This window comes from Lonchura striata, chromosome 2 (assembly GCF_046129695.1).
Source record: "Lonchura striata isolate bLonStr1 chromosome 2, bLonStr1.mat, whole genome shotgun sequence".
Classification (NCBI taxonomy): Eukaryota; Metazoa; Chordata; class Aves; order Passeriformes; family Estrildidae; genus Lonchura; species Lonchura striata.
The window spans coordinates 68962591-68990040 of NC_134604.1; the positions used below are offsets into that span (position 1 = coordinate 68962591).

The following is a 27450-nucleotide window of genomic DNA, read 5'->3' on the forward strand; positions in this document are numbered from 1 at the left end:
ACCCTCATCTAAAGCTACACTAAAATAGGTATTACACTATGACATGATTCTGGATTGGTGGAATAGGAAACAATTTGCAAGTAAAATTTAACTGAGACTGTTTCCTTTCAATCCTGACTATTTGGTTATAATACACAATGCATAAAAAACAAAGAAAATAAACTTCAGGGACTACTAATTATTTGTAAGTAAAGCTATCCATCACAAGTCAGCCACTGAAATATGCACATAAATTTGGACATTCTGTCCTAATGAGAAATTGTTTAAAAATAAATATCCATATGTTCAAAATAAATACCTTCAATCACATCATAATAATGAACACCTCCCTTGAAATTTCTACAAAACAAATTTTAAATTCAAATTTGCTATGACTCATCTCCTGAAAATTTGCTTTTAAAAATCAGGTGGAACTGAGTAGCCAATTGCAGCAGAACTCTGAGAAAAGCATTTCTGCTCGGGTTAATGTTTAAAAAAATGACTTCAGCTACTCTTTTAAGTGAAAACAGACAAGAATTACTATGACAAATGCATTGGGAATTGTCATAAAATAGAGAAAATAAAACATATTTGAGCAAGTTAATATGCAGGAATTACTTGTACCTCATTAACAGTGACATTTCTATTACACTGGCAATGATCTCTACAAATTGAACTATTTATAAAGAATTACATGAACATCAAATTCAAAAGGCACACTGCAAAAAAGAAAATCTGTTAAATACTTTCAAACAGGTAAAGTACAAAAGTTTTCCAGATTTCTCTGTGCTTTCAAACCTATGTGTATCTACCTAGATAGTAAATATCATCAGAAGAAATATTTTAGCATCTATGCATATTTAGACCAGGAATTTTATACCAATTATATCAACAATTGGATGAAACTGCAGGGGTTGGCTGGTTTTCCTTTGCTGTGGGGTTTTGTTTGGGCATTTTTATGTGACATTGTAATCATCACCTGGATATAGATCACTCTAAGTAATCAAAGCTTAACTTACCTTTATTCAGGTATCTATTTCACCTAGCATCTTAGAAATCTTAGCAACATGTACCTTCGTACACACTTTAGAAAATATACTCAGAAAACAAGGCAAAAATCTAACTAGAGATGACTTCCCACTCACACAGAAACAATTTGTAAAACACAGAACAAAACTATCATAAAATGGCTGAAAAACAAAATCTGAATAGATTATCTCCTCTACTTCCCTGGAACCTTTTAGGCTGAAAGCTTTGGAACGAATTAAAACACAATGGAGTCAACAGTACCCCAATTGCCAAAAATACCCAAACAAACCAACCCCTAAAAAAACCCCACAAAACCCACAAACAAAACAACAAAAAATCCCCAAGGACACCAACATGGACTATGAACTACCAAAGGCAACAAACTCTATGGAAGAGTTAACCAAACTTAGTAATTATAAACAATTTTAGCATACTAATTAGAAATCTGTGATGGGTAGCACAAAGTCCTCCTGCAGTTCAAACACACACTTGATCATGGCAAATCTAAATATTGGTTGTTTATTAGGAGAAACGTTCAACTATCGGGCAACTTGTCTCAGTAAATCAGAAAGACTACTAAAATCTGAACCTGCAAAGCCATTGGAGCTGAGAAGCAGGACATTCAAGCAACATGGGACTGTAGGGCAGGGTTTGAACACAGTATGTCTTTTTCTTAGGGGGACTAGTGTAAACAATATGATGAAAAATAAGTTTCCCTGGAAGCTTTCCCCTATCTCTCTTTTCCTATGCTCTTCCAAGTGCAGGAGCACAGTCTGCCTCAGACTATTGGACCACAAGCCAGTGCCCAAACATGCTTCCATTCACAAAGGGTTCTTCTAATCTTCTATAATAACTGGTTGTCTACAAATATTTTGAAAAGGAGAACCAAAGCAAAAGAGGAAATAAGCCTATCTGGAAAAAGGCAATTTTGGTCACAACAGGATTCAGATTCCAGACAACAAGATGAAATTGTATTCTAGACTTTATGAAAGATCATAGAGAGACAATATGAATTCATGCTCCAATAGTTCTTTACATACTTGTATTAAAAAAAGAAATTAAGCACTGGATGAGTCTAAAGAAACACTTCTTTCATTACTTATCATAAAACATTAGGGGATTACTAGGTCAAGATTTCATTATTTAGACAGACATTAGAAGATAGACTAGACAACACTAGCATTTGGAAATAAATTTTAGTCTATGCGCACCAAAGTAATTCTAAATAACACTTGTTCTCAAAGAGCAAACTTGAATCTGAGTTAGAAATGCAATCTGAATTTAAAGGCAGAAAACAGAGTATCTGCCAAGAGGAGATATTAAACAGAAGGAAAAACAAATAGATTGAGAAGTTTGAAGCAGTATATCAACCTTGCTATCTCCCTGACCTCTACAAAGAGCAGGAAATAAAGTAACATAAACAGTTCACTTTAAAATGAGCCAGAACTTGTCAACCACTGATCATTTCTAAGCATATATATATAAATAGGTAAATATATCTACGTAGAACACTGGGCATGACAATCTGGACTAATAAACCAAACTTTTATACCTGGGGACAATTTCTCCTGGATATTTACAAAAACAATTGGTTTTTTGCCTTCCCTACAGTCTATGAGGTAAAAAAGCTGTTCAGATGTAATAATTACTGGCTGCAAATGTTTACATGAGGCAGGGAACAGCTAACAACCTCTAATTGCTAGCAACAGCTTAATTTGCCCCAGGGCAAGAAGGGTAAGCATTTTCAACCATAGCTAATAATCATAACCCTTGCCCTGCAGAACCAAGCTGATGCCAGCAAGTAATGATAGGAGCCTACTGGTTAGCACAATTATTAGGAAAGATAAACCCCTAAATTCTGAAAAACATTACACTTGAAACAAAAAGAGAGCCATTCCCAAAACAAGTCCTTCCTAAGTAGCATCTTCACATGAGAACTCTACTAATGATGATTAACTTCAATAGCCCACTATATTTTCCACTTGAGAAATACTAGAAAGTATTCCTCAAGTCAGTTTAATTACTTGGTTCTCATTCATTCAACAAGAACTTTGGGAATGAATGTGTTCAGCAATTATATTTTCTTCCTACTGTTTGCTGTAACAGTGTCTTTGTCCCTAGTTCCTCCTGTTTCAAGGTCAGTGGGCAATATCATACTTCCCTTTTTTAAATTCAGGATTAAACTGACTTCTAGCGTAAGATGTTCCATGGCTATCATAGAAGAATAAATTTAACCAAGAAAGTATTTACAAACATTCAAACTGTAAAGACTTTCATGTAGTATTTAAGTCTAGATAAGCTGACAAATCAAACTACACAATTGCAAAGTTTTCTTCTACTGAAGATGTGCAACTCGCTTTATTTCAGGATCACTCAGGTCCCAAATTACATTTCTGTTCCTTAAAGTGCATTTACCTCTAGCAGGTTTTGAATTTTAGATTTACAAGCCTTTTTTAGTACCAAAACATACCCAATTAAATCCAGCATACAAACACATGAGAAGGCTGCTGTGTTTCAAAGTATTGTGAAGAGTCTGAGCTATGGGAATGCTAAGTGCTTCTACTATCAAACCAAATAGGAGTCATCTTAAGCCTTCGCCACCACAGGCTAAACGAAGCAGCATCACCTTAAATTACTATAGCTAAAAGTATCACAGCAGCATTAGCTAGGGCTCATCTGTTGTACAGTGAGTTGACTGTATCTGCACATACAAACAAAATATTACATTATCAGACAGAAAATTTTAAAAAGCTATAGAAATTCACACTTTCCTTGTACTACTTACTGGACTACCAAAATTATGTGAGACATACAATTTTAAATTTCAGTGCTGACTTTTGAAAGACTTTTTTTTAAATTAATGAAAAATAGACCATTAGAAAAAGAGACATTAAACATTAGACTCAGCTAGTCTGAGAGGCTACTGAAAAAGGAGAACTTTCTGTTTTATTATGCTTTTAAAGCTAAAAGCAAAATAGAAGTTCTTGGTGTCATTATTGCTACTTTCACCCAACAACCATAATTGATTAGCTGGAATAAACCAGTACTTGAAACACCACATCATAGACATGAACTTCAATATGTTATTGAGCCCATTTACAGGCACAATCAGCTAAGCAGTACCTTAATTGTGAATACAACTCAGTTACTGTGTATTAGTAAGCCAAATTAAGTGTTACGCCTGAACATGAGTCAGTGTCAACAGGAATATCCTGACATATTTGTAAGATGGAAATACGAAAAAGAAAAGCTGTCTTTTAAGAGAAATTAAACTGTTTAGATTTTGTGGCCCATAAAGCTGCAAAACCCCTTTACATGGACTGGTTAACTGTTAACCAAAATACCCTCTACTCTTCCTTTTTTATAACAACCTTCCACTGGTGGACAGGCAGACTACACTTGTGGTTTTTTATATCTCAGCTTCCGTAGGCTGGAACCAATTTTTAAATTTTTGATATCCACAAAAAATGGAACTGGAGATTAAAAATAATTGTGTAGTTGGCTGGTATTTGTTGTTGGGTGGAGGATTTCTCCCCTTATGAAAAAAGAAGACTATGCTAACATTTATAATGCTTATAATTTTTGAGTATACAATAGTATACATCAATATTACATGCATTTAACAGACCAGACACCCTTCTATCCAGATTGCTCATGAAAACCTGGGTTGGGCTGAGGTCAGAATTTCACTAGTTGAAAAGTATAATACAGAGAAAAATATGATGTATTCTTCTACCCCAAGAAAACTTAAGCGCAACATTTGACATGGAAATGTGTCTTATTCTAGAGCATTTTTTTTTTTCTGATCACAGAAAAAAAAAATTCTTGGTTTAAACAAACTTTAGAGATCAAATAGATCAGGCACTATATCAGAAATTTTAAACCATAGCTAAGGGAAACTTTTCAGGTGAATATATTAAAAAAGTTTATTTCATGAGTATATATGCTGAAGGCATGAAAATCTTGAAGATTTCAGAAGCAGCAAAACTGACATAATTAAGTCAAATGTTTTCTCATCAAGTTTGTAGCCTAGCTATGTTGGGATGAATTACCACAACTTTAAATCCTGGCATGGATTTAATTATACTGACAAACTTCTTTACTACTATTGAATTGATGTAAACTGATGGAAAAGCAGACTTTTTTCTACCACCATTGAAGTAGATAGTTCTAACTATAGTGAAGACTTGTCAGAGTACCACCACCCCAAAATGTACTTTCAAAAACTCCCAACTTCTAAATGAACACTATGGGCAAACCACAGATTTTCTTCACATTTAAAGGTTTCTTTTAATAGAACAAATTTTTGTGCTACTTACAAAAATGTGGGAAAATCACTGCAGTTACCAAATATATAGGTAAGAGGGTTAAAGGCTGATGCAGCTTTTACTCTGATCTTTAATAGGCATGATTTCTCAAACATGGTATATTTTCTAGCTGCTTTAAATATTTTATAGTGCCTTCAATTAACACGTGCAGAAATCTAAAAGAAAATTTTAATTATTTTATGCAAATCACTCTTGAAGACTACATGCACTTTGGCACAACAAGAATCAAACAAAGCTTGCAAATATAAAGAAATGCATCTAGCACGTCAGTTACATTTCAAGTTATTTGACTTCAAATACACAAAAGGATGAGGCAGCAAAATGTAAAAGTGTTACATATTTTTAAGGGGGAATGCTTTTATTTATTTTTATTTTAAGTTTGACTTGTGTATCATAATGATCACAAATTCACACACAAAAATAAAAGCAAACAATATATTCTCTCATGACACACTTAGAAGTGACAAATACAAATTTATCTAAATAGTAATAACCAAGACAGCAAGAGCATACAACCTAGGAACAATTCCAGTAACTACCTATTCAAAGAAAAGATGTAAAGCCGATTACATTACATGTAAAGCAGATTATATCCTTGTAAGAGATTTTAGAACCTGGTACTACCTACAAACATTTATTAGTCTTCTCATAAAGCATAATCCTTCTGCATTGCTGCAACAACTTATTTTAGCATCAACTATTATGTTTTATTATTGCAGTATGGGTGTATAAATCCCAGAAGGAAACATTTAGGTTAGAAATATAAATTTCACCCAGGTACATCATAGAGTCTGTGCAGCCATAATTCTGTCTCTTAGAACACAGTGACATGATGCTTGATCATTACCCCTCAACTCATCAGAACAAGATTCATGCTTCTGAGATCATATGAAGGAGGCTCTGAAGGTGAAAACCGTCTCAACACATTTTCATTCAAAGTAAATCCAGCAAGACCAAAGATGGCACATAAAGCTTTTCAATGAACACCACTGAACTAGACAATGATCAGGTTATCAGAGACGTCAAGATAGAGCTATATGGAAACAGGAAGTTGCAGAGAAATATAGCTTCCCAAAAGGTAACAAAATTAAATGGGAGGCAGGACACTCAAAAATAAAATAGCAACCATTTAAGAATTTAATATCCACAGGACCTGAAATTACCCTTATTATTTTCCTTTAACTTGAGAGGTCAAACTCTTCTCACTCATTAAAAAGCTTGGATTTATGCAGACTAGGCTTACAGGCAGTCTTTGCTTCAAATAATTTTCTATGCACGTTTATGTCTGCTATTCAAAGTAAATGAGTTAAGTATGCTGTCCAGTCTCACTGTAAATCTCCACGGATGGCACTCAACAGCTGCACCCTGTTTGGGGTGAACTTCAAGTCAAGATAATCTCTCTTATACTTTCCTTTCTAATCTAGAGGTTTTGTCCTTGCCTTTACTCACCTAAAACCAGTGGAAGGCATTCTAGAAAAAATTGCTTGAAAATACATAAAAAGCAGCATTAAAATCATGTTTAGAGTTGTTCAGTACAGCAATTTCACCCCTTGCAGCCTGTGAACTGAAGTTATTCTCACCTTAAAGGACCTCCTCTAGGTGTGACCAAACAGTTAAAAAAATGAAATGGAAATAAGTCAGTGTTAGAAACTTTTTGTAAGAGTTCAGTTTTCATGAGGATTGAAGGTATGAAAAAACAAAGTAAAATGTAAAAGTAAATGCTTTTCACTATTCTGTAAGGCTGACCAGTGACAAATACAGGAACCTTTTAGCCTGGATTGGTGGCAACAGTCTCAGAACAAATTTAAACATAAGTTTCATAATATATTTTCATCTTAGTACATTAAGCTGTCATGTCCTTCACAGAAGATTCTGATCAGTTGTCAAAAACAAGTTTTTATGAACTGTTTACCAGAAGCACCAAAATGAAAGCAAGAACTTTTCCAAACAGATCATTTCAGGTTTAGAGGAGCACTTTTCTAGATAATGGCTAAAGTCAACTTGGGAAAAACACCTAGGAAGTTCAAGTTCAGAATGCCACTCTATTTTTAACAAGCATAACATGTATTTGAAGGAAAAAAAAAAATGAAATAAGCATGACATCATTATCCTTGAGAAAGGATGTTAGTCTATTACTAACTCTAGCTTTTGTTCCATGCTTCACAAATCCTATTTGTGCATTGTAGATTAATACTTACCTAAAAATCTCATATAGGAAATTCACTTTAAGGTTGCTTGTCTTACTGCATGTGGAGTTACAGCAACCGCACAGTAAATCCAGAAGGTTTTACAGTTGACAGAACCTCCACCAAGGCTCCATCTACAGAAATACTTAGCTCCTTTGATTTCATTTTAAGTATCCTATAAAAATGTCTTTAAACAGTAATCTTAGCTTTCCTGAAATCTAAAATTGAAATGCAGTTTAATAATTTCTAAACAGAGATCATTATCTTGAGAATGTTCATAAAAGTTCAATGACTATGTTTACTTTTTGAACAGAAAGTAAAATGCCTCTAAACATCAAATAATCAAAAGCAAATTAATAGCTCAGTCATACTAATTAGTTTCAAAAATACTGTCTAATAAAAAAGTAAGGATATTCCAAATTACAATAATCAACTTATGTTCAGTATTTTATTGATCTCGAATATTTCTCCATATGGCTTGCCCATTGCTAAAGGGCTGCCACCATAACATGACCAGCAACATCCAGACAATCAATAAACTTGCTTAACCGAACTACATAGCACATGCTTTTACAGAAACTATTCAGTTTTACGCATCACAAACATGCATAGTTTTTTACACCGTTCCAAATAACTTAATACTTCAAAATATTACAAATTAGAATTGTGGTATTTTTAAAGGAAAGCAATTGTTCTTTTTTCACTTACCAGGACTGTATTATATCTGTCCTCCAAGTCAGTGATAAACGAAGGAAATGCTGGTTTTGCCAGCTAGTTCAGAACAAACAAAACCTTAGACTTGGGCTCTTAGTAAGATAATGGAGACTTTTTCAAACAGTAGATGTTGTAAACATGTACATTTGAACTAGTCACCAAGGCTCCCTTTATACAGCAGGCACTAAGCACTGGCCTAATAAATCCCATTGTTCAAGCTATAAACAAACTCCAGTTAATGGGGTAGAGTGGAATCACACAAGGTTTTAAATACCTGGCACTCAAGCACTTAATGCTTTTAAGGAAATCACTTCAGACAATTCGGATATTGTAATAAAAGTACTAAAAATATTAAAAAACTACATCATAACTACTTGCCATGCATTGACTGGCAGCAAAAGTCAGTCACAAAACTTATTAATTTCTCGTAACTTTAGCCATCAATTTTTGTCCACTTAAACCAATCACCAACATTTGGCTATTTCAAGTCTTTTTCTCAGTGAGAGCTATATGTTTCTTTAAACTACTCATCCCCTTGTGCTGACTATAGAGGGAGCCTGTATGCCTAGATTTACACAGCTCAAGTAGTATTTTATCAAAACTTCCCCATTACTAGTATTTAACAACCTTTAATACAAGCATACGTTAAAAAATAGCAGTCATAACAAATATAAATTAATATTCGAAGAAAAACACAAACATCTTTCAATTAATGCCAGTTATAGCTGAAATGCTAACTAGGAAAAAAAACAAATTAATCAATTTCACAGCTAAAACTTACTCTTAATACTATTTTAGCAGCCAGTGCCTTAATTTGCTTCTTTTTTTTTGAAGAAAAAATACATTAAGTCAGGAAGCACTCTGAAATACTATTTGAGCTTCAAGGTATTTGTGCTTTACAAGCAAACATTAATTGGTTTGTTTTCACTTTGTGCTGCTTAACTTTGAAGTATTTTTAGAGATAGTGGTCATTCTTACAATACTTCTGTTTGATAGCTTATTTCCTTTGGTGCGTGTGGTTCATACACAAACACAAGTTTACACCCAGGTATATACATACATATGTGTATATATTGGCTCTCAAAGCCTGTGTTAAGGAGGAATGCACAATTATTTTTCATTTTTACGAGCCTTGGCAAGTAGATAAACAACACATTTATAGTTCTTTACATTCAACTTTCAGCACACTTTGCTGGCATTAAGGAAAAGAGCAATGCAGATATTCCATGAAGTTGGGATACAGCATAATATTAGAAAATTAATGTTCAACAACAGCATTTATATTTAAAAAACAGTGTGATGGACCAACTATAGCAATTATCTTTAAGCTCAATCTTGACCTGCAGGAATAATACAGAACATGCTGATGTAGCTTGCTTTCATTATTTACTACAGGAAAGCTCATGATAATGTGGCTAATAAGTAGTAGAACATGAAAGTCATCAGTGAAAGCAAAACTTAATAATTGGATGGGACAAGATAATACCTGGTTTTGGTAAGTGACAGTTCATGAAAATGAGAAAACTCTCATGTAATCAAACTTTTGTCTCTTATTCCAGCCTCTGAGTGTATAACTGGAAACCACTACAACTTGCACAGCTGCAGGCCAAAGGTGTTTGAAGATGCTGTCTAGCCCTCAGCAAAAGAAAGATTTCTCAATACAAATTAGAGGAATGGGAAAAAACCCCAAACCCTCACTTCCCAATGACAAAAGTGTCTTTTACCCTAAATGCATTTCAAGCTGTTATAATTATTATTGCATAACATACGAATTAATGGAAAAATTGATTCTTAATGCATTTTGAACTTGCTCTTATAAAGGCTTGCAGGTCACATGTCCCTTAATAGAATAAAAATTTGTTTTCAAATTCAGTGGGCTGCGCACTAAGTTTCATATTCCATAAACTTCAATTTACAAGTGCCTGGAGTATTTCTTAATAGTAGCAGCAGTCTGATCTGATGCAGCAAAAGTGAAGAAGTAAGATCTTATTTATATCAGCAACAACACATTAAAATAAATCTAGTAACATCAGAAGAATTACCCTTATTTCATGCAGCATTTCAAGTTATTCCAGATCTTCTTCCCTGTCAACTCATATATAAATATGCTAGTTATGATTTAGATGTTGCCTACCTTCCTCCTTTGAGACACGCTGAGGGCAGCAAAGTCATTAAACAAGGATGAATTTGGTGAAGTTAGTGGATCTGTAAAACCAAGGTGTTATATACATATATATATATATACACTTCTAAAAGAAATTGTATATTTTTAACTTATTTCTGTAAGGAAAAAATCCTTTTGACAAACCTAAGTTTAGCAATCCCACTGCTAAAACTCCCAGCTTTTATTAGATTTTGTGCAACGGTACAATTGAAATGGTGCTCATTAACAGAATTCAGTAAGTTTCATTGATGTTGACACTATTTAAAGACCACCTAACATTTCACAGCCTTCATCTGATCAGAAAATCTGTTTTAAGTGCTCCTTACATTTGCATGTCATTTTTAACCCCATAGATAATACATTACAACGTTTCCAATTCACCAGAAGATCCTCTGAAAGGCTTAACAAGCATTGGAACAGGTTGCCCAGGGCAAGTGCATGAGTCACCATCCCTAGAGGCATTGTGTAAATGTAGTACTGAGGGAAAGCTTCAGCAGTGCACCTGGCAGCACTGGGATAACAATTGGGCTGGATCTTAAAAAATCTTTTCCAGCATGAAAGATCCTATGATTCTCTGATCTCCGGTTACCTGCAATCTTCTGTGTAAAAGGTTTTAAAAATAATGATGTGGATTTTGCTTGTCCTGTCACTGTTCTGCACAACAAATTTAAATCAGAATCAAGGACAGCAGAAGTCCACATTCGATTAATAACTTTTTATTGCTATTTCTTTGTATTCATCTTTTCCAGAGTTGAAGTATCAAAACCTGCGTAACATTCACAGATGCAACTTAAAACTCCAAACTACATAGCTAAAACTGTCAAAGTAGCAGATGACTGCCAGCTGTAAACATTGGTGTTTTGATGAAACACTTTCTTCAACATTAAATTCTTAACAGAGAATTTATCTTGTATTTGTTCAACAGTAAATATTCTCTAAAAGGGCAATTCTGCAAGTGAAGCACTGCTTGGCAGAGCCAGGGAGAGAGAGGGGGAAGGATCTGAGACATGACAAAATTTAAAATGGTTTCTAAAAGTTGGTGTGGTTTCTCTCCTTGACACGCATCACCATTACTATTTGGCCTGTCACACTCAAACTCGGACTGCATTTAGAACTGGAGACCTCCACTGCCTTGAATAGCTAATTGTTCAGCAGGACAAAAGAAGCAGAGTTAATATCAAAGCCTACTGGAAATAGACTAGGAAGAAAAAACAAGAAAATACCCACAAATTTTGACTTTCAAGCAAGTTCATTTTTATAGTAGTTACTACCATGCTTAAAAAATTGTAATACTAGTAAGTAGACTAGCTGCAGTCAGACATGCAAATAGAGTTCTAGCATAATTTACACAGCAATTTTCAAAGCAGAAATTTATTTTAAATATATGTCCTTGCCATAAGGGAGCAGTACACTCTTCTTTAAAGAGCTTAACAGCTACAGCTGAAATAATCTGTAATGATTGTGAAGAGCTCATTACAAAGCTCAGTACAGCCTCTACAATAATTTAGTGAGTACACAGGCCTCCACTATCAAGACATTTTCTTAAACTGAAAACCATGTAAATAAAACATCTTCATGTAGCAAGGAAAAAATTATAAGAGGAAAAGTATTGCCTGCAAGTCAAAACTGAGTAGCTATTAAAAATCAGTTATGTGACGTTTCACAAAATCCACACACCCTAAATTTAACAGAAAACACCTGAACACTAATCCCACACAATAACCTATCCAAGAAGCATCATAAAAAGGGATACTACAGTGAAGTAACATAAATGCTTAAGCTATCAGTGCTTCACAGTAAATATCCAAACTAACATTTCACTTGAAGTGACAAGAGTGATAATGACTAAGTTTTTCCCCACAGCAAAGAGAAGGCTAAACATTTATAAGTTCATTACACTACAATTAAAAAAAAATAGTGCTGTACCTCAAATAAAATCAGAGAACAAGTAACACTCCCTTAAGCCTCAGTTTTGTGAATCTCTCAAATTTTCAAACATAGTTTTTATATGTGTTACTTTAAATATACTTACCATGGCCTGCATACTGCTTGGCACTGTCATTGAGAAGGCTAGGGGAGCTGCTGCTATTTGTCATCCTCTGTAGAAATAAAAGATTAAAGTGTACATGTAAAATAAAGCCTTAGCAGATTAAGTGAGGGCATTGGGGATGACCTTTAGAAAGTTTTAAGGGCAGACTATGAAACTTGTGCTCATTCCCCATTTAGTAAATAGGCTAAGCAAACAGACTTGTAATTGACAAAAACGTTTAGTAAAATAAAGGATTTTGCACAACAGAAATGCAAACAAAAAATTACTGTATATTCAAATGAAGCACTATCTTCATTAATTTCTTCTAAACGAGGAGGATCTACCAAGCCTATGGTTCTCTTCCTACACGTTGTGAAAACATTAGATAAGACAATTACTTATCTCATTAAAACAGTTTTTCACACTACACTTCTGAAACAACTACTCCTTTTAATATACTACTACCATGAAATGAAATTTCTCCAATGAAAAACTTAAATATCTGATAGATTCTTTTTAATAACAAAAGAACTTTTGAGACCTTTCAGCAAAACATCCGATTCCTCCAAGTCAGCAAGACATCTGAAACCCTTTTAACATTCCTCCTAGGCTCCACTCGCTTCTCCTACATTCCTCTAGAGATAGCAGCTAGCAATAAACTAGATTAAAGTGAAGCAGTGCTGCTCTAAGAGCTACTGCTTCTTTCATAAAGAAGTTTTAAAGTGTGTTGTTTTACTCCTGCTTATTATTTTCTTTCACCAGCTTCCCAACAGGAAGAAAAAGTGTGAGAAGGCAGACAAAGTCAGGAAGTGTTCTTCATCACTGAGAGGACAACCACTAATTTGTTAAAATACTCCCTGCCATGCTTTTGGCCCACATCAACCCAGAGTCTCCCAGCCAATTTCCAGGCACTATTCAGCAGTGAAAAGGTTTGAGAACCCTTCAAATTGACGGTTTGCATGCAGACTCTGCTTTAGTGGGTGAGCACACACCAGCACAAACAGGCCCTTTGGTGCCAGCTGGCCCTGAGCATCAAGGAAAGTTTCCAGGCACGTTCCATTTAGTAGTCTAGACACAGACTGACTCAAAACTGGTCACTGGAGCTGCTCTTTACAGTTCTTTTTCTCCATAGCCAGTGTCAATGTTGGTGGCAAGGGGCAGGAAGCTTACTGTGTTATACTTCAATGCCATTTCATCTAATTGTTGACCACAAAGATCAACATTCTGGAATAATTTTGGTAAGAACATAGAACCAACAGAAGTGGGAGTGCTATCCAATATGGTAGAATTGTACAACAACTGCAATTCAAGACTCATATCACTTGCAGTTTTCAGAGCACCACAAACATCACCAAGAGCTTCTGCTTTTAAAACTTGTATCTAAAAGAATAGATGGTGTAAAGTAGCTTTTATGTGTAATGCTTACAATATGTAAATAGCACATAAACTTTCAACTTTGTCAAGACTTCAAGCAAGCTTTTTGCTTTGTTCTCTTTCCTTATTTTGAAGTCAAAATAATATTTTTCTCCTAAATATACTGACCTCATACAACATAAATATCACTAACTTAAGTTATAAACAATTCTATACACAAAAGGCATGGGTCTAGTGAAACAAAGCCGACTTATTTTTACAAAACAATGTACCCCTTAGAGAGACCCACACTAAATTGACAAACTTTCCCAAATTCCAGGAGGCCCATCAATTGCTCACAATCATCAAAATAAGAATAAAAATACACCAAAATAATTTCTGGATTATAGTAGCTCAAGTAATCATACACCATTTTCCCTTCCTAAGCAATGGAAAGACATTGAATAGTTTGTCGCAAAAAGCATCCCTATTATGAGTGGTTTTTTTAGCATTTGAGATGTCCAGACCAATTCTCATAAAACAAAGGGGTCTAAGAAGAAATGTCCTAAAGAGAACCTTTCATATTTGCACAATTAATGTCCACTTATAATACCAGATTTAATAATAATTTTAATGTAAAAAGTTATGATTTGTTGAAACAGGAATAAATACAAATAAATACAATATTGAGAACTGTGTTGGTATCAAAGCTGGTTAAACACATGGGTTAAACATGGAACAAAGTACTTTTATTCCATCAATATTCACCATCCTCAGGTACAGGAGTTAAACATTCAACCAACCACTTTCAATGTGAACAGAAGCCTGAGATTATGAAAACCAGTGCTGACACAATCACTGAGAACATACAGTGCACGCAAGGCAGACTGCAACAGAGCATATTGTTCTGGATTCTTAAAGCACAGTGCAACCCAAATCTGTGAGCATAAACTGTGCTTTTACAAAGTTCCCATTCAAGGTGCTAACATATCTTGAAAAACCAAAGCTTGGGCAGCTCTTGCCTTAACAACTGCTTGCAACCTGTACCTTGAATAGTTAGAAACCTCCACCACATTAATGAATTTTTCATTTTGCTCTCTTTGAATACACATGTACAGGCTTTTTACCTTAAACATTATTCATAGAAGACCTGCATGTAATCAGTAAAGGCTTTTTAAACCATTTTACTATTAAGACATATGCCACCACCCAATTGCACTTAATCTTAATGAAGGCTACTCCTGTATCTGATTTTTACCAAAATGGTCTTGAAAGAAAAAAAAAAAAATAGAAGAACACACAAGTGCTGGTTTTTATTTGTGTTCTCTAGCTTTGATTTTAAATAACACTCCTCAAGCTCTTCTAATGACGTTGAACTATTTCTCATAAAAACTCAATTTCATTAACATTGTAGGCACCTCAAACCCAAAGGATGAAAGCTCCAGAAAGGCAAAAGCAACCATTAATGCGGAAGAAAATTAAATATTAAGCCAGACAGGAAAGGTAAGCACACACATATGAGAGCTTCATACTGTTTCACTACATCAGGATTTTTATCATATGGAAGTTAATGTAGAATGACAACTTTGTGATAACCAAGTAAAACACTCAGTTCCACACACTTCCCTTGCCTGCCTGCCTATTGCTATGATTTTCTGAGGTTCTTTAAACAGTGCTCAATATTCAACTAGGATGGCTGGTATACATCCTGCCCCATTCCCTTTAAAGGAATTTAAAAGTTGTTTCTGTTTTAGCTTTTCCTCACAGTACCTGCATCCTCTTTGTGACCCTATACTGGACTCCTTTCAGTATATCCCTGTCTCTCATGTACTGAGAAGCCCAGCACTCCAGTTGTGACTTCACCACTGCTGGACAGAAGGGAAGGATCACCACCTTTGACCTTTTAGCAATGTTCTGCTTCAGGCAGTCCACTTCCTCCATGCAGTATACCAAGAAGAGAAGTGTTACAACAAATATTCCCACCTTCTAAAAGGAACACACCACCTTGCCTCCACCCTTCAATACTCAGTAACAAACCCCAAAATTATAGCTGCACTTAAGGCAAGTTTGCTTTACTTTCATCTCCCTCAAGTGTATATTAGAAAGTTCTCATCAAGATAAAGCACGAATAAAACTTTGATGCAGCAACTAGATCTAGTTTTACATAGCTTATAAGACTTATCTTGAACTGACTGTTTTCCCTTTATTTCCTCCACCATTTATTTTCTCCAAAATACCTAAGAGATTATATTTATTCCTCTTTTTCTCTGTATTCCATGCCCTAATCCTAAAAAGTAAGGATTTTCCTAATGGTCATATCACAGTGCTAAGTGTACCATCTCAAAACATTTTGCAGTATGTCACAATCTAGTCTCCATCTTACTACTGTTTTACTGTAATAACCGTATCAGAATATTTCTTTATAATTTTCAGATTAATGTTGACTGAAGTACAAACAGTCATTCTGCAAAAGATTAAGATTGATTTGTTTGGCTGTGACATTGTTTAGCTGTCAGATTCTGTGACCTACACAGGGTGATACCTTTTGCTTTTCTTTTTAAACAATCCAAAACCTATCTTTGACAGTGCATGTGGCACCATCTACAGAATGACCCACTCAACTGCTGAAACTCAAGCAACTTGATTTCTTCAGAAAGCATTATGAAAACAACAGCATACATTTATAATTAAAATAGCACATCTGTAGTTTCACTCCATTCTCAACAGTTAAAAACTGAAGACACTTACAAGCTTCTGTGCTTTAAGGAGAGTTTTATTACTCGATTGTTGGCAGATGCAGCAATGGCAACAAAGGTCTTTGTGTTTATTCAGCTGCAAGGCTTTGAAGTGAGCATGGCTGTTACTTCTCAGGCTATTCAAGAATGCTTAGTACACCAATATTTGCATGGTGAAAGCAAGCAAAACCAATTATTCTCTATTGCTTGGCCTTGCCAATTTTAATGCTGAAGACTGTTACTCCCTTCCTACTTCAATTAGAATGATTTACTGAGAACTTAGGATACTTCCTTTCTATGTAACCTGAAGTCCAATGGAATCCACATTATAAATCTCATCCCACCAAAATAAAGAAAACCAGATTCCTGAGAAGCAACATGGAAGAAGGCACCTTCTACTGTTTCATGCTCTTACAACCAAGCTGATCAGTTCTAATACAATGTTAAAAGTTTTAACATCAAGATATTTCTCTTCCTCCTCCTGCTATAATACCCTTTGAACAGCACAAAAATATTATTAAACTTTCTTTCCAAACCACCTGCATCTTGGATCAAGTTAGTCAAAGAGCAGCACTAATGCCAGAGGAACAGTGACACCAGCCAAGCAAGTGGCACACACTGAGCAAACAGCCAAGCATTAGAGGCATCCCAGCCAGTGAGCTCCTGCCTCTCCACTGCTGGGAAAGCCAAAAGCGGTGAGCTGCTTTTCAAACCACACCTCTGATTGTCTCTTGCCAGCTGCTGCTATGCCAAAAAGAGAAAAAAACAGCTTTGAGGACAGCATGCAGCCTGTAGGCCATGTGTTGCACAGGCCTGCTCTGCAGTCAGTTATGATTACTTAGAGAAGGAGAAAACAGAAAAAAAGTGGTTTGATAAGATGGAAAACAAAACTATTAATATAGTATATGAAAGAATATACAGATTCAGGGAAGAAGAGACGCATGAAACAAAACAGTCTTATGGAAAAACACAAACCAATGAGGACAGAAGACTATTAACTACTAGGAAACTAAGTAACAACCGATGATGGGAGGTATTGAAAGGTTGGCCAACAGCAAAGACCTTTGAAGCAACAGGAATGGAAGGATGAGCCAAAGAGGTATTTTTCAGAAAGGAAGAATTACAGCCACAGCCACTTCAAAAATCTTGCCTCTTCTGAGCTGTACAAAGTACTTTTACTCTGTTTTCCCCACTGCAAAGTGAGTATTGCTATTAACTGCTTCTTCACCACTAATCTAAGTCCAAAGATATGCTCAAGGTCTTGTAAAATATTCCACAGATATAAATGCAATCTGAAAGTGAGAAATAGCAATTCTACGGAAATGTTGACTACTATTCATCTACATTATTTATGCTCAAAGCAGCACATCCACTCCCAATTCATCATGATATAATCCACTTTCCTCCCTTTTGCTGCTTACTTAACACTGAGTCTCAGAGATCAGGCACTGCACACAAAAATATGGCAATTGCCAACTTTGATATAGCTTTGCTTGATGCAGTCTGGTTCTATTATATATGCATTATGATAACCCAAACATATACAACCACATACTCTTTTCAACAAACCTCTGTTTTATGAGCTGCACATGACAAACATATTCTGGAGAATAGATAGGAATAGTCAAGACAACTCATCAACTGAGTACCTGACAATTATTTTAAGAGGTATGTAGTGAATAGAACAAGGACAGCAGAAATATTATTTCATGGTAACAGAAATAAGCAATACCCTGAAGAGACTGATATTTAACTATCCTTGCTAGAGTGAGGCCAGTTAAGCAACTTCAACCAAGTATTTTACTTGTGGTCATTAATTCCATTCATGACTTTGCAACTGTAAAGATTAGTTTCAAAAACTCAGGTCTCTTGTTTGCCAGCACTGTTGCAGTATTGTTTATTTCATTGCCATCCTTTTCCATCCCATGCATCCATAAAATGTAGACTACTTTTCTGATTCATACAGAAAGCACTGCAAGAAGTTTGATGAAATAATTGTAATGGCACCCAAAAGAGCACTGCCAACTAAGAGTCTTCACAAGGATGCAAACAGCATGCAGGAATAAAGCACAGAACCATATGATGAACATTTAATCAAATATTAAACAGATGCTCAATACACATGAATGTGCCACACATCTTGTGTTCTGAGAAAGTCCCACTAAATTTTCCAACTGAAAAAAATTACACATTATGAGAAACACAACTCTAAATATAACCTCAAGGCTGCACTAGCAACCTAAAATTACCATTTCCTAACATCTTGCTGCATCTTACTACTGTTTTTCTATCAGTGTGTTTATTTGCATGTTTGTGCAATTTCCCAGTTTTAAAAAACTAGCAGAAGAGCTTGCCTCATTGCATCACTGATGCATCTATTTGCAAACTACACAGGTTCACCAGAGATGACAAAGTCACTCAGATGGAACTGATACTTCCATCTGCAAAAGCAAAATTGGGAGTTAATGAAAAATTTTACAGAAGACATCTGATGTTTCATTGATGGCAGAACACTAAAGTTTTAGTATCTTCAGTTTGATTCAAGAACCTGGAAAGAAATAGGAGCACGGATTTGTTCTCTCCACCCTACTTTGTCCCACCTTTACATCATGAAAACTTGTTTTCAGTTTCTGTGTATTGCATTTGTGCCATTCCAGTCCCCATTCTGTGAGTGTCCCACCAAAATCTCCTCTCTGCTTCAGTCTCTTTGCTCAATCTTTCCTGGTTTCTTCTTTACCTATCTTCAGCTCACCTTCTCTAAGCCCACAGCATATTTTTTTTCCCCCTTACCAACCCCTCTGCTCTAATTAACACAGATACAGCTCTCTTTCATTAAACATAGATCCACTTCCATGCTGCTTCAGACAGAAGTGGAAGAAAAGGAAAGAGGGAAATGAAGCTGATCAGCATTCCTGCTCTGAGTTCAGTCAAGGCCTAGATTATGCCAGAGCAGCATCTGCAAAAATGTACTCAAACTAGAGCATGCCAGTGCAGCTTAGATCTTTGGAAAATTATTTAACATCTAGAAAGTCTCCAGTGGGTCCATATAAACCAGTTCTGAAAAGGTTTAATCAATTGACAAAATCTGTGCAAATGTTCAGAGAAAGCAAGCAAGAGGTATATCCTTGACACAATAACTAGATCTATTAACAAATAGATATAACAACCTACCAAATTCAAAGTCTCTATTCCAAATCACAAAGGACTAGTATTATTTAAAGTCAAACCCACTACAATTTCTTTGTCTTGTTCTCCACAGGGCTGAATGACACAGAAGACCTCATTCCACGTGGCTAAACTTTATCAGTGTGTACTTAACCTAGAAGCTGACATGCAATCAAAACAGACAGCATTACCTATGTAAAGAAGAACTTAAATTACAGATTCAAAGAAAAAAAATCGATACAGGAATGCTTTTCAAACCATAGTTTGATGCCCGTAAGCACATTCTCAACACTAATAAAATCCTACTTTCATAGTAATTTTCCTTGTCCTCCAATGGGCAAGAGGCACATTGATTTCTTCTCAAAGAGAAACAATAATGCCTTATCTGTAATCTCAGGCATTAGTAAAGTATTTAAAAATCCCATGAGCATTCATGTTAGATGCATGCCTCATTGTTTGTCTTTCTAGAAGAAACAGTTGTAATTAAAAATGGGTGTTTAGAAAGACACTAATGTTTCTGTAGAATACAGTTTAAGGATAAAAAACATAACGACTATGTTAAAATTATAGGACCTCAGTTATACAAAAATTTGTAACTGCCAGCTTCAATAGTACACTTTGGAATCAGAGGTTAAAATTGTTCTTTTTAAATCATGCATAACTGTCAAGAAAACATTTCCATACTTCTGCAATTCGTCAAATAAGAAAATCTAGCCTTCTTGAAAACATGCAGTAAAAAAAACAAACAACCAAACAAAAGGAAAAAAAGGAACACACCTAATTAATTCCCACCTTTTGCTGAGTTATTTTTCAATCCATTATACAGCCACAATTGAGATCAAAGTAACCTCACAAGGAGAGTTTCCTCGATATAAAAGAAGAGAGTTGTTGTCAGGACTCAGTGTGAACTGTTTGACTTGTACTCTCTCATTTACCAGAAGTTGCTTTGTTTACTACAGGACAGACCATCTTCTTTCAGGGACTGTACTTCTTTTAAAATGCATAACACTTTGAGGGAGTTATTATAATACTTCATGTGTTAATTCAGTAGATACTCATTTAGGTTTTACATACGACAGACTTTTGTTGCAAATTTTCCATTATACTACCTACACAATGAATTCCACCTCATGGGAGTTCCTATGCCAACCTCTACAGAACACTATAAATACAGGCAAGCATTTCAGAAGATTTAAATATGAATTCAGCATACCACCACCAGAATCTGAGTTGACAAATTCTGAAATTTTTGCCTAGTAATTTCAGGTTGGACAGTTCACATTTTCCTTCAGTGACTTTGGATCTTTGAAAAGTTTCAAAACCTGAATTTTAAATATTTAGCAAAAGGCTATCAAAAGGTATGAACCTAAAAAGAAATCTAGAAAGTCATGTTCAGAAAAGAAATCTAACACAGAACTAAGGTATGCAGCAAAGCTCAACACAACAGCTCAGGTAAGTGCAAGTAAAAATAGATTAATTTTAAAGCCATTATACTGCTTCATTTCCATTTGCAAAATTAAAGTTAGGATATACTCTGTATATCATACAAGATGACACATTCCAAAAGGCTCCATTTGTCTTGCCTCTTGAGCAGTTTTCTCTTTTTGGTGTAACACCAGCTGGAACTAATGAAACATTATACAAATCACTGCTATTACCTGCATCATGGGATACTTCGTTTCAGCAGGACTTCCAAATCCATTAACGCCAATGAAGCTGGTGCTAAAGTATGAATCCGTTAGATTAGCATCAGCTAACCCACCACCATCCATTCCAGGAACTAAAAGGAAAACAGAAAAAAAAAAAAAATAATGCTTCAGAAAAAGCTTCCTTAGCCATGGGTTTATTCACTAGTATCTATTATATATATATATATATTTTTTTTTTTTTGGCAAGGAAATAGAATATGGTATTACTGTCTTCTCAGCAAAACAACAAAAAACAAAATAGTGCATACCATGAAAAAGGAAATTATTGAAAGCAGTTACTAAATTAGAGTATTTGTAGCATGAAGTTACAGCATAAACGCAGAAAGAAGCAATGAGTAGTCTGAACTTTAGAAACAAGAATAACAAGGATAATAATGATATCAAAAAGAAAATAAATCAATTAAAAAAACTAGAAGGCAAGCTTATTTTATGAAGACCCATACTCCTGCATGCCCTTCTTGGAAATATATGCGTTAAGTAGAGTTTTGAACTGGATGCACTGGTTCTTTTAAAGGGTAACATAGAAAACGCAAACTTAAAAATATCTCAAACCCTTTCACAGAAAGCACAAACACTTTAAATGTTTCCTTAAGAGCTTAAGACAATTTTCATCATTTCATTCTTTGTAAAGTGGCAACAATTTCCTGAAATGTAGCCAAAAAAATCCTTTAGATTGAAAGTGTGAAGGATACAAGAAGAAATTCATCCTGCCTAGAAACAAGGGCCTGACACATATTGCTTCTTTAACCACAAATAAATAAGTTCAATACTAAAAACCTACAAAGAACAACAAGCTGTCATAAGTAACACAAAACTCTCAAGCAGGTATTTTCTTTGACAGGGAAAAAAAAAAAAGGCATTTACAATAGTATGCAAGCTGCAGTTCAAATGAACCTCTTGTAAAAGCATCCACAGTAAATTATAAAGACGCTCATCAGTATGGCCAGGCCACTGCAAGCCAACAGGCATGAGTAATGGGTAGCTTCAAAGTAGGAAGGCACACATCCAACTCAGAGGAACATCCTGTACCAAACTATCCAACTTGAACTTCTGGAAGGACTCACAGCCAGGTGGTGACACCCAGAAACAACTTCCTGATCCTGATCCTAATCCTCAAAGGAAATAAAATGCAACTTAGTGGCACAGCCAAAGGAATGCATACTATAAACCCTCAATTTTCAACAGAACAGGAATTTTCCCTCCAAAACAGACTGCATAACCTGGTGAGCCATTTCCATGTGCTAGGCACAGGAAACAGCAAAAGAAGTACAGTCATGCATAATCACAGGAAGGGCTGGAAGAGACTGATGAGTAGCACACACACCACAGACAGAAGGAAACACTGTCCAGCTGCACTCCCCTGAGACTAGAGCTGCATGAATCAGTCCACTGGGGGAAACACCAGTTCAAATGGAGAACTATATGTGAGAGACCAAATAAATGGAATATCGCAGTGGCAATAAACATCAGTTTTGCAAGGGGAAAAGATTCTTGAATATTTGCTGCCAAAGCTAGAACAGTATCTGTATATTCTATAGGTTTGAAGGAAACACCTAAGAAACTTTAAATATGCTAATTATTAATTAATTGCTACTTCTTTTTACAAATATTTTAGAAGTTACCTAAGAGAATAGGAAAATAAAACTCTCTCCACTAGCCATGCTCCAGATCCTCCTTCATAATTTTAAGTAAGTAGCCACACAGAAACTTCAGAAGTCCTCGTGCTACAGCCCTAAAAAAGATAAGATTTTTTGGATTTGTCTTTTAAATAACTGTTCCTCTTTTGCCTTCATTTGGCAAAATCACATTCAGAAGTCTAGGAAAAGTATTTTGTAGTTCAACTACTGTACTATGGAAAACAGTAATGTCTGCAGTAATGCAAATTACTGTCTCATCCTTCCGGCTATAGTCAGTCCCTAACTTATGCTGTGAAGGGTAGCATCTTACATAGGGTTTTCTGGCATCACGAAAAATACTAGGACTCATTCATATGAGAAAACAAAAAAGATAGCAAATCCATGTCTAATTGTACACAGTTTCAGTCCAGTTTGCCCGTAATTGGTTTTAACTGTGTTTTTTATTTATTCTAAAAATACATTTCCAATGAAGCTTTCTCTGCCTATACTGCAGCTGTTATCAAAAACTCCTCCAGTTTTTATGCTACACCTTAACCAAGAAAAACTGCTTTATTTCCAGGAACAACTGTCATTTCAAGGTACTCTAAAAAATTTCAGCAGTATATCTGCTACTTCATCTCACGATTTTGCCTGAAATTACAGAGTCTATCCAATTTTTAACAAACTAGCAAGATACTCCCTCAGATGACACCATCAGCTTTCCAAATCCTTAAGGTTCTGTTAGAGAATTAAGAAAAAGACTATTATTCCTGCTTCTCCCACTGCTCCTCACTATGCTAGAGTCATCATGAGAATCCAGGTACCTCCAGTTCTCCCTTGAACAAAGATAGTTAAATGCACATAATCCTTCAAACTGGGAAGAGGCCAATGAAAACTTGCAAGTTTTTCCACACTGAGAAACCCCAGAGCTGGCCTGCAGTAAGTCCAGACAGGTGGTACAGCTCAGTCACCCAAAATCCAAACAAAGCACTTGAATCTGTGACAGTAACCTTGCCAGGACACAGATATAGCACCGGGTACTCTGCTCCTGCTCTGGCTGAAACACCCTTAGTACCAGGCAGGTCAAGCTGCAGGCAGGAGCAGGCTTTGGGCAGCAACCTCAGAGCTGAGCAAGGCTGAGGCTGCTGCTGGGATCTTTGAAACTGCAGCCTTTCTACTCCTGGTATCTCCTATGCAAGCCTATCCAAGACACTTAAAGCTGCTCAAAGCTACAATTTAGGCTATTGGCACAGTGATATCTAACTGGGCACTTCAAACAGCAGAAGCTACTCAAGAACATTTCTTTTTATCTAGCTGCAGGAAGATCATCTCTGTACTGAAGTGCTATGGTTTGGCCATACCAATCAGCCTCCTTGTGCCACTCCAACAAATTGCTGTACTCCAGTGTTGACACAGCTACACAGCGCTAAGTTCAACTGGCACCAGAGCAACTTCAAAATTACTTTCAACACCAAGGATTTTTATTGTACTCTCCCAGTCTAGAAACATACTGCTAGCAGAGGGATTCAGAGCACAAGAAAGCATATTCCACAGGATCAAAATCAAAAGAAAACCATCAAAAGTACACTCATTGGAGCAGAGGAGTTTTCTTGGCAGTAGCTCAGGTTTAGAACAGAATGCTCTAGACATGGCAAGTATAACTATTGCCTTCAAAAGAAAATTTAATACTAGCTTCTTTAAACTGACTTCCCTGTAGCAATTACCAAGAAAATCATGCCTGCAGAAAAGAAAAAAGTAATTCTTGCTTTACTTATAGAATGAAAAAAATGTGCTCAATACATACTCCATTTGTGTTCAAAGGGACATTCAGTTTTTACACTGCTGATAGCCCAGCAAATACCTGAACATCCAAAGTATTTTTACTGTATTTGTCACCTGCCCTTCTCTAAGAGAAGTAGACAACTTTCTCCACCTTCTGCCAAACATTTAGGAAATCAGAAATTCTCACTTGCTTCTTCAAGACCACAGTAGTTAGGAAAAATTATTTATCATAAGCAACCTATAAAAGGTCTGCAGAAGTGGGCACACTTTACCACAGAAAGTGGAAGCCTAGGCTGGAAAAAAAAAACTGTAGTCCTCATAAAGTTTTTATTCATATGTGTTTACTAATTCACATCAGTTCCTGCATTTGATTTATCCATCCAAATCTTTCCTACAGAACAACTGCAAGCAAACACTTTAAAATATTCCATACACTATGCTATTAAAATACCAATGAACTTCTGATGTCTGTCCTTTCTTTTTCAAGACATTGATTACAACTTTAGTAATTTTAGGTAATTTTAGGAAAACCCTGAATTAGCTATTTTTTGTTAAAGGAATAAGCATTTCTGTTGTGTAGCAGCACTATCCATGCATTGAAGCTGTACATATTTTCAACAGGTTCTTCTTGGACAGAAGCAGACTCTTCCTTATAAAAGCAGAAAGGCTGACCAGGCAGTTCTGAGTAAAGACAGATGTGTAAGTGAGCAACAAAGAATCCAGAGGGGGAAAAAAGTGCTAACATGTTATGTAAGTAGCTGTGTGAAAACAGAACAAATTTCTAAATTCCATCAATATTCAAGACAGAAGGTACATCCAGGCAATTCTGGAAAAAAATTAAATAGAACATCTTGAGAAATTAAGACAAAAATTTCTACTTTTTATACAATTATCTAATACTTTTCTTGCTTGGTGAGTAACACTGCCGCTTAATGTGACAACTGCAATTAAAAATAAATATCTTCTTATATAATTTCTCTCCCACAGAATTTTAGCAGAAAGTAGGCTTCCTGCCAGATGCAGACGCCAGAGAGGAAAAAAAGAGATACTTTTGCCTTACTCATTACAGTGACATTTTTCAGAAACAAAGTATCTCGTCACAGTTTTCAATGCTTGAGTAGTACTGCCATGCACACAGCACATGTGCTTCAACTGAAGGGGTCAATTTCAGCGAATTTTAGTTTAATGCATGTCTTGTCTAATACTAACACTATCAGAACACTAATACTATATGAAAAGATTTTATGATATTTTTCATTCTATGATTTTGCTAATCAGTAAAAAAATACTGTATTATCCTAGACTACTTCTTTTATGAACCCAGTATCAGTACTGATGAGACACTGCTCATAACACAAAAAAGGGTCCTTCCCAATAATGCAATAGATTACTCCCAAAGTAAATGGGCTAAAGCAAGGCCACAACAGATTTAGCTGACAATTTTCCAAATAATATTTTAAAGACTTCTGGCAAGGTAATAAAATGTGGATTGAAATAATTCATTTTGTTATTAATACCTTTTTCCTAAAAAGGTATTAATTATTTTTAGGCTGGGTAAAAAGTTTATATAGTATCTTGATTTAAACTCTCAGCACAGCAACAGCACACTTTTCACATGCTGGTACACTGAATCATAGGTTCACTGTGTACACATGCATCCTAAGGACAAGGTGCTATCTCAGCTAGATATAAAGCAGTAAAAGCTACAATGCCATATCTCCAGAGAAATTCACAGAGATAGCTATCATAATGCTGAGACAAAAACAATAAAACATTTATACACAGCTGATCTAAGTAAGTAATTTAATATTTGTGTCCTTTTAGTCACCCAGAAGCACCAGGGTGTCAGAGGAGCTTACACTCACTTTCCTTTTTGTACAGACATGTACATTTCTGTACACCAAAAAATCCTGTGCTAGTGGTGCTAATCTCACTTGTACACCTCAGTGTTACATTTTCTACAGTGCTCCTACTTGGAACTTGTTAGGGAAATTTGATTCTCTGTTGTTTTTATGCCTCTCTCATTTAATGGAATGTTTTTGAAAGACAGACTAGGAATCTCTGAAATAGAGGCACCAGACAAAGAAAATGAACAATGCTTCCAGGCATGAGAGGCAAAAATAAAAGCACACGCCTGGGTTAGGGCACTGTGACAGAGTGCAGTTGGAGGGCAGACAGCACAAATGAACTAAGTTGGCTGAAAGGCAGACAGGAAGCAAAACAGTTTGGGAAATGCTGCCTTATTTACAAACACTCCCACTATGTGACAAGATATTCATGGGAAAGCAAAGGAAAACAGCAGTCTTTAGCATAACAGCAAATGGCTGGGCTATCTTTTTTTTATATACCTCACATATCATAGAAGTATCTGGTGAAGATGAAGCATCTGATGAAGACAGAAAAACAGCATAGGTGCCATCCTTCTGCTCTGTAAAAGTCTTGTTACAAAATCGAGAGCAGCTGGACTCCTCCGCATGGACCAAGTCCAAAAGCACAGTGATAATACAAATTAAAGTTGATACTTTCTCAAAAGAGTAATCAAAACTAGTCTGTTATCAGAAACAGCAATTTAAAGTGATACAATTACTTAATACCATAGCTTTCAGAGCTAACCCTCTCCAAGATCTTTTACAATTACTAAAAAATTGCATTGAACTATTC

The 27450-nt window shown here is 35.6% G+C and overlaps 1 protein-coding gene across 2 annotated transcripts in view; it reads right to left on the reverse strand.

The window, feature by feature from the left end:
- The window catches only part of PAN3 (poly(A) specific ribonuclease subunit PAN3), an 80030-nt gene that overhangs the window by 45780 nt on the left and 6800 nt on the right, over positions 1-27450 (reverse strand). For both annotated transcript variants that reach the window (XM_077781452.1, XM_021541985.3), the window contains exons 2-5: positions 21341-21462; positions 12433-12499; positions 10371-10441; positions 8231-8293 (exon numbers count right to left, since the gene is read on the reverse strand). In XM_077781452.1, the coding sequence (XP_077637578.1) occupies positions 8231-8293; positions 10371-10441; positions 12433-12499; positions 21341-21462 (323 nt within the window). The remainder of the gene's footprint in view (positions 1-8230; positions 8294-10370; positions 10442-12432; positions 12500-21340; positions 21463-27450) is intronic.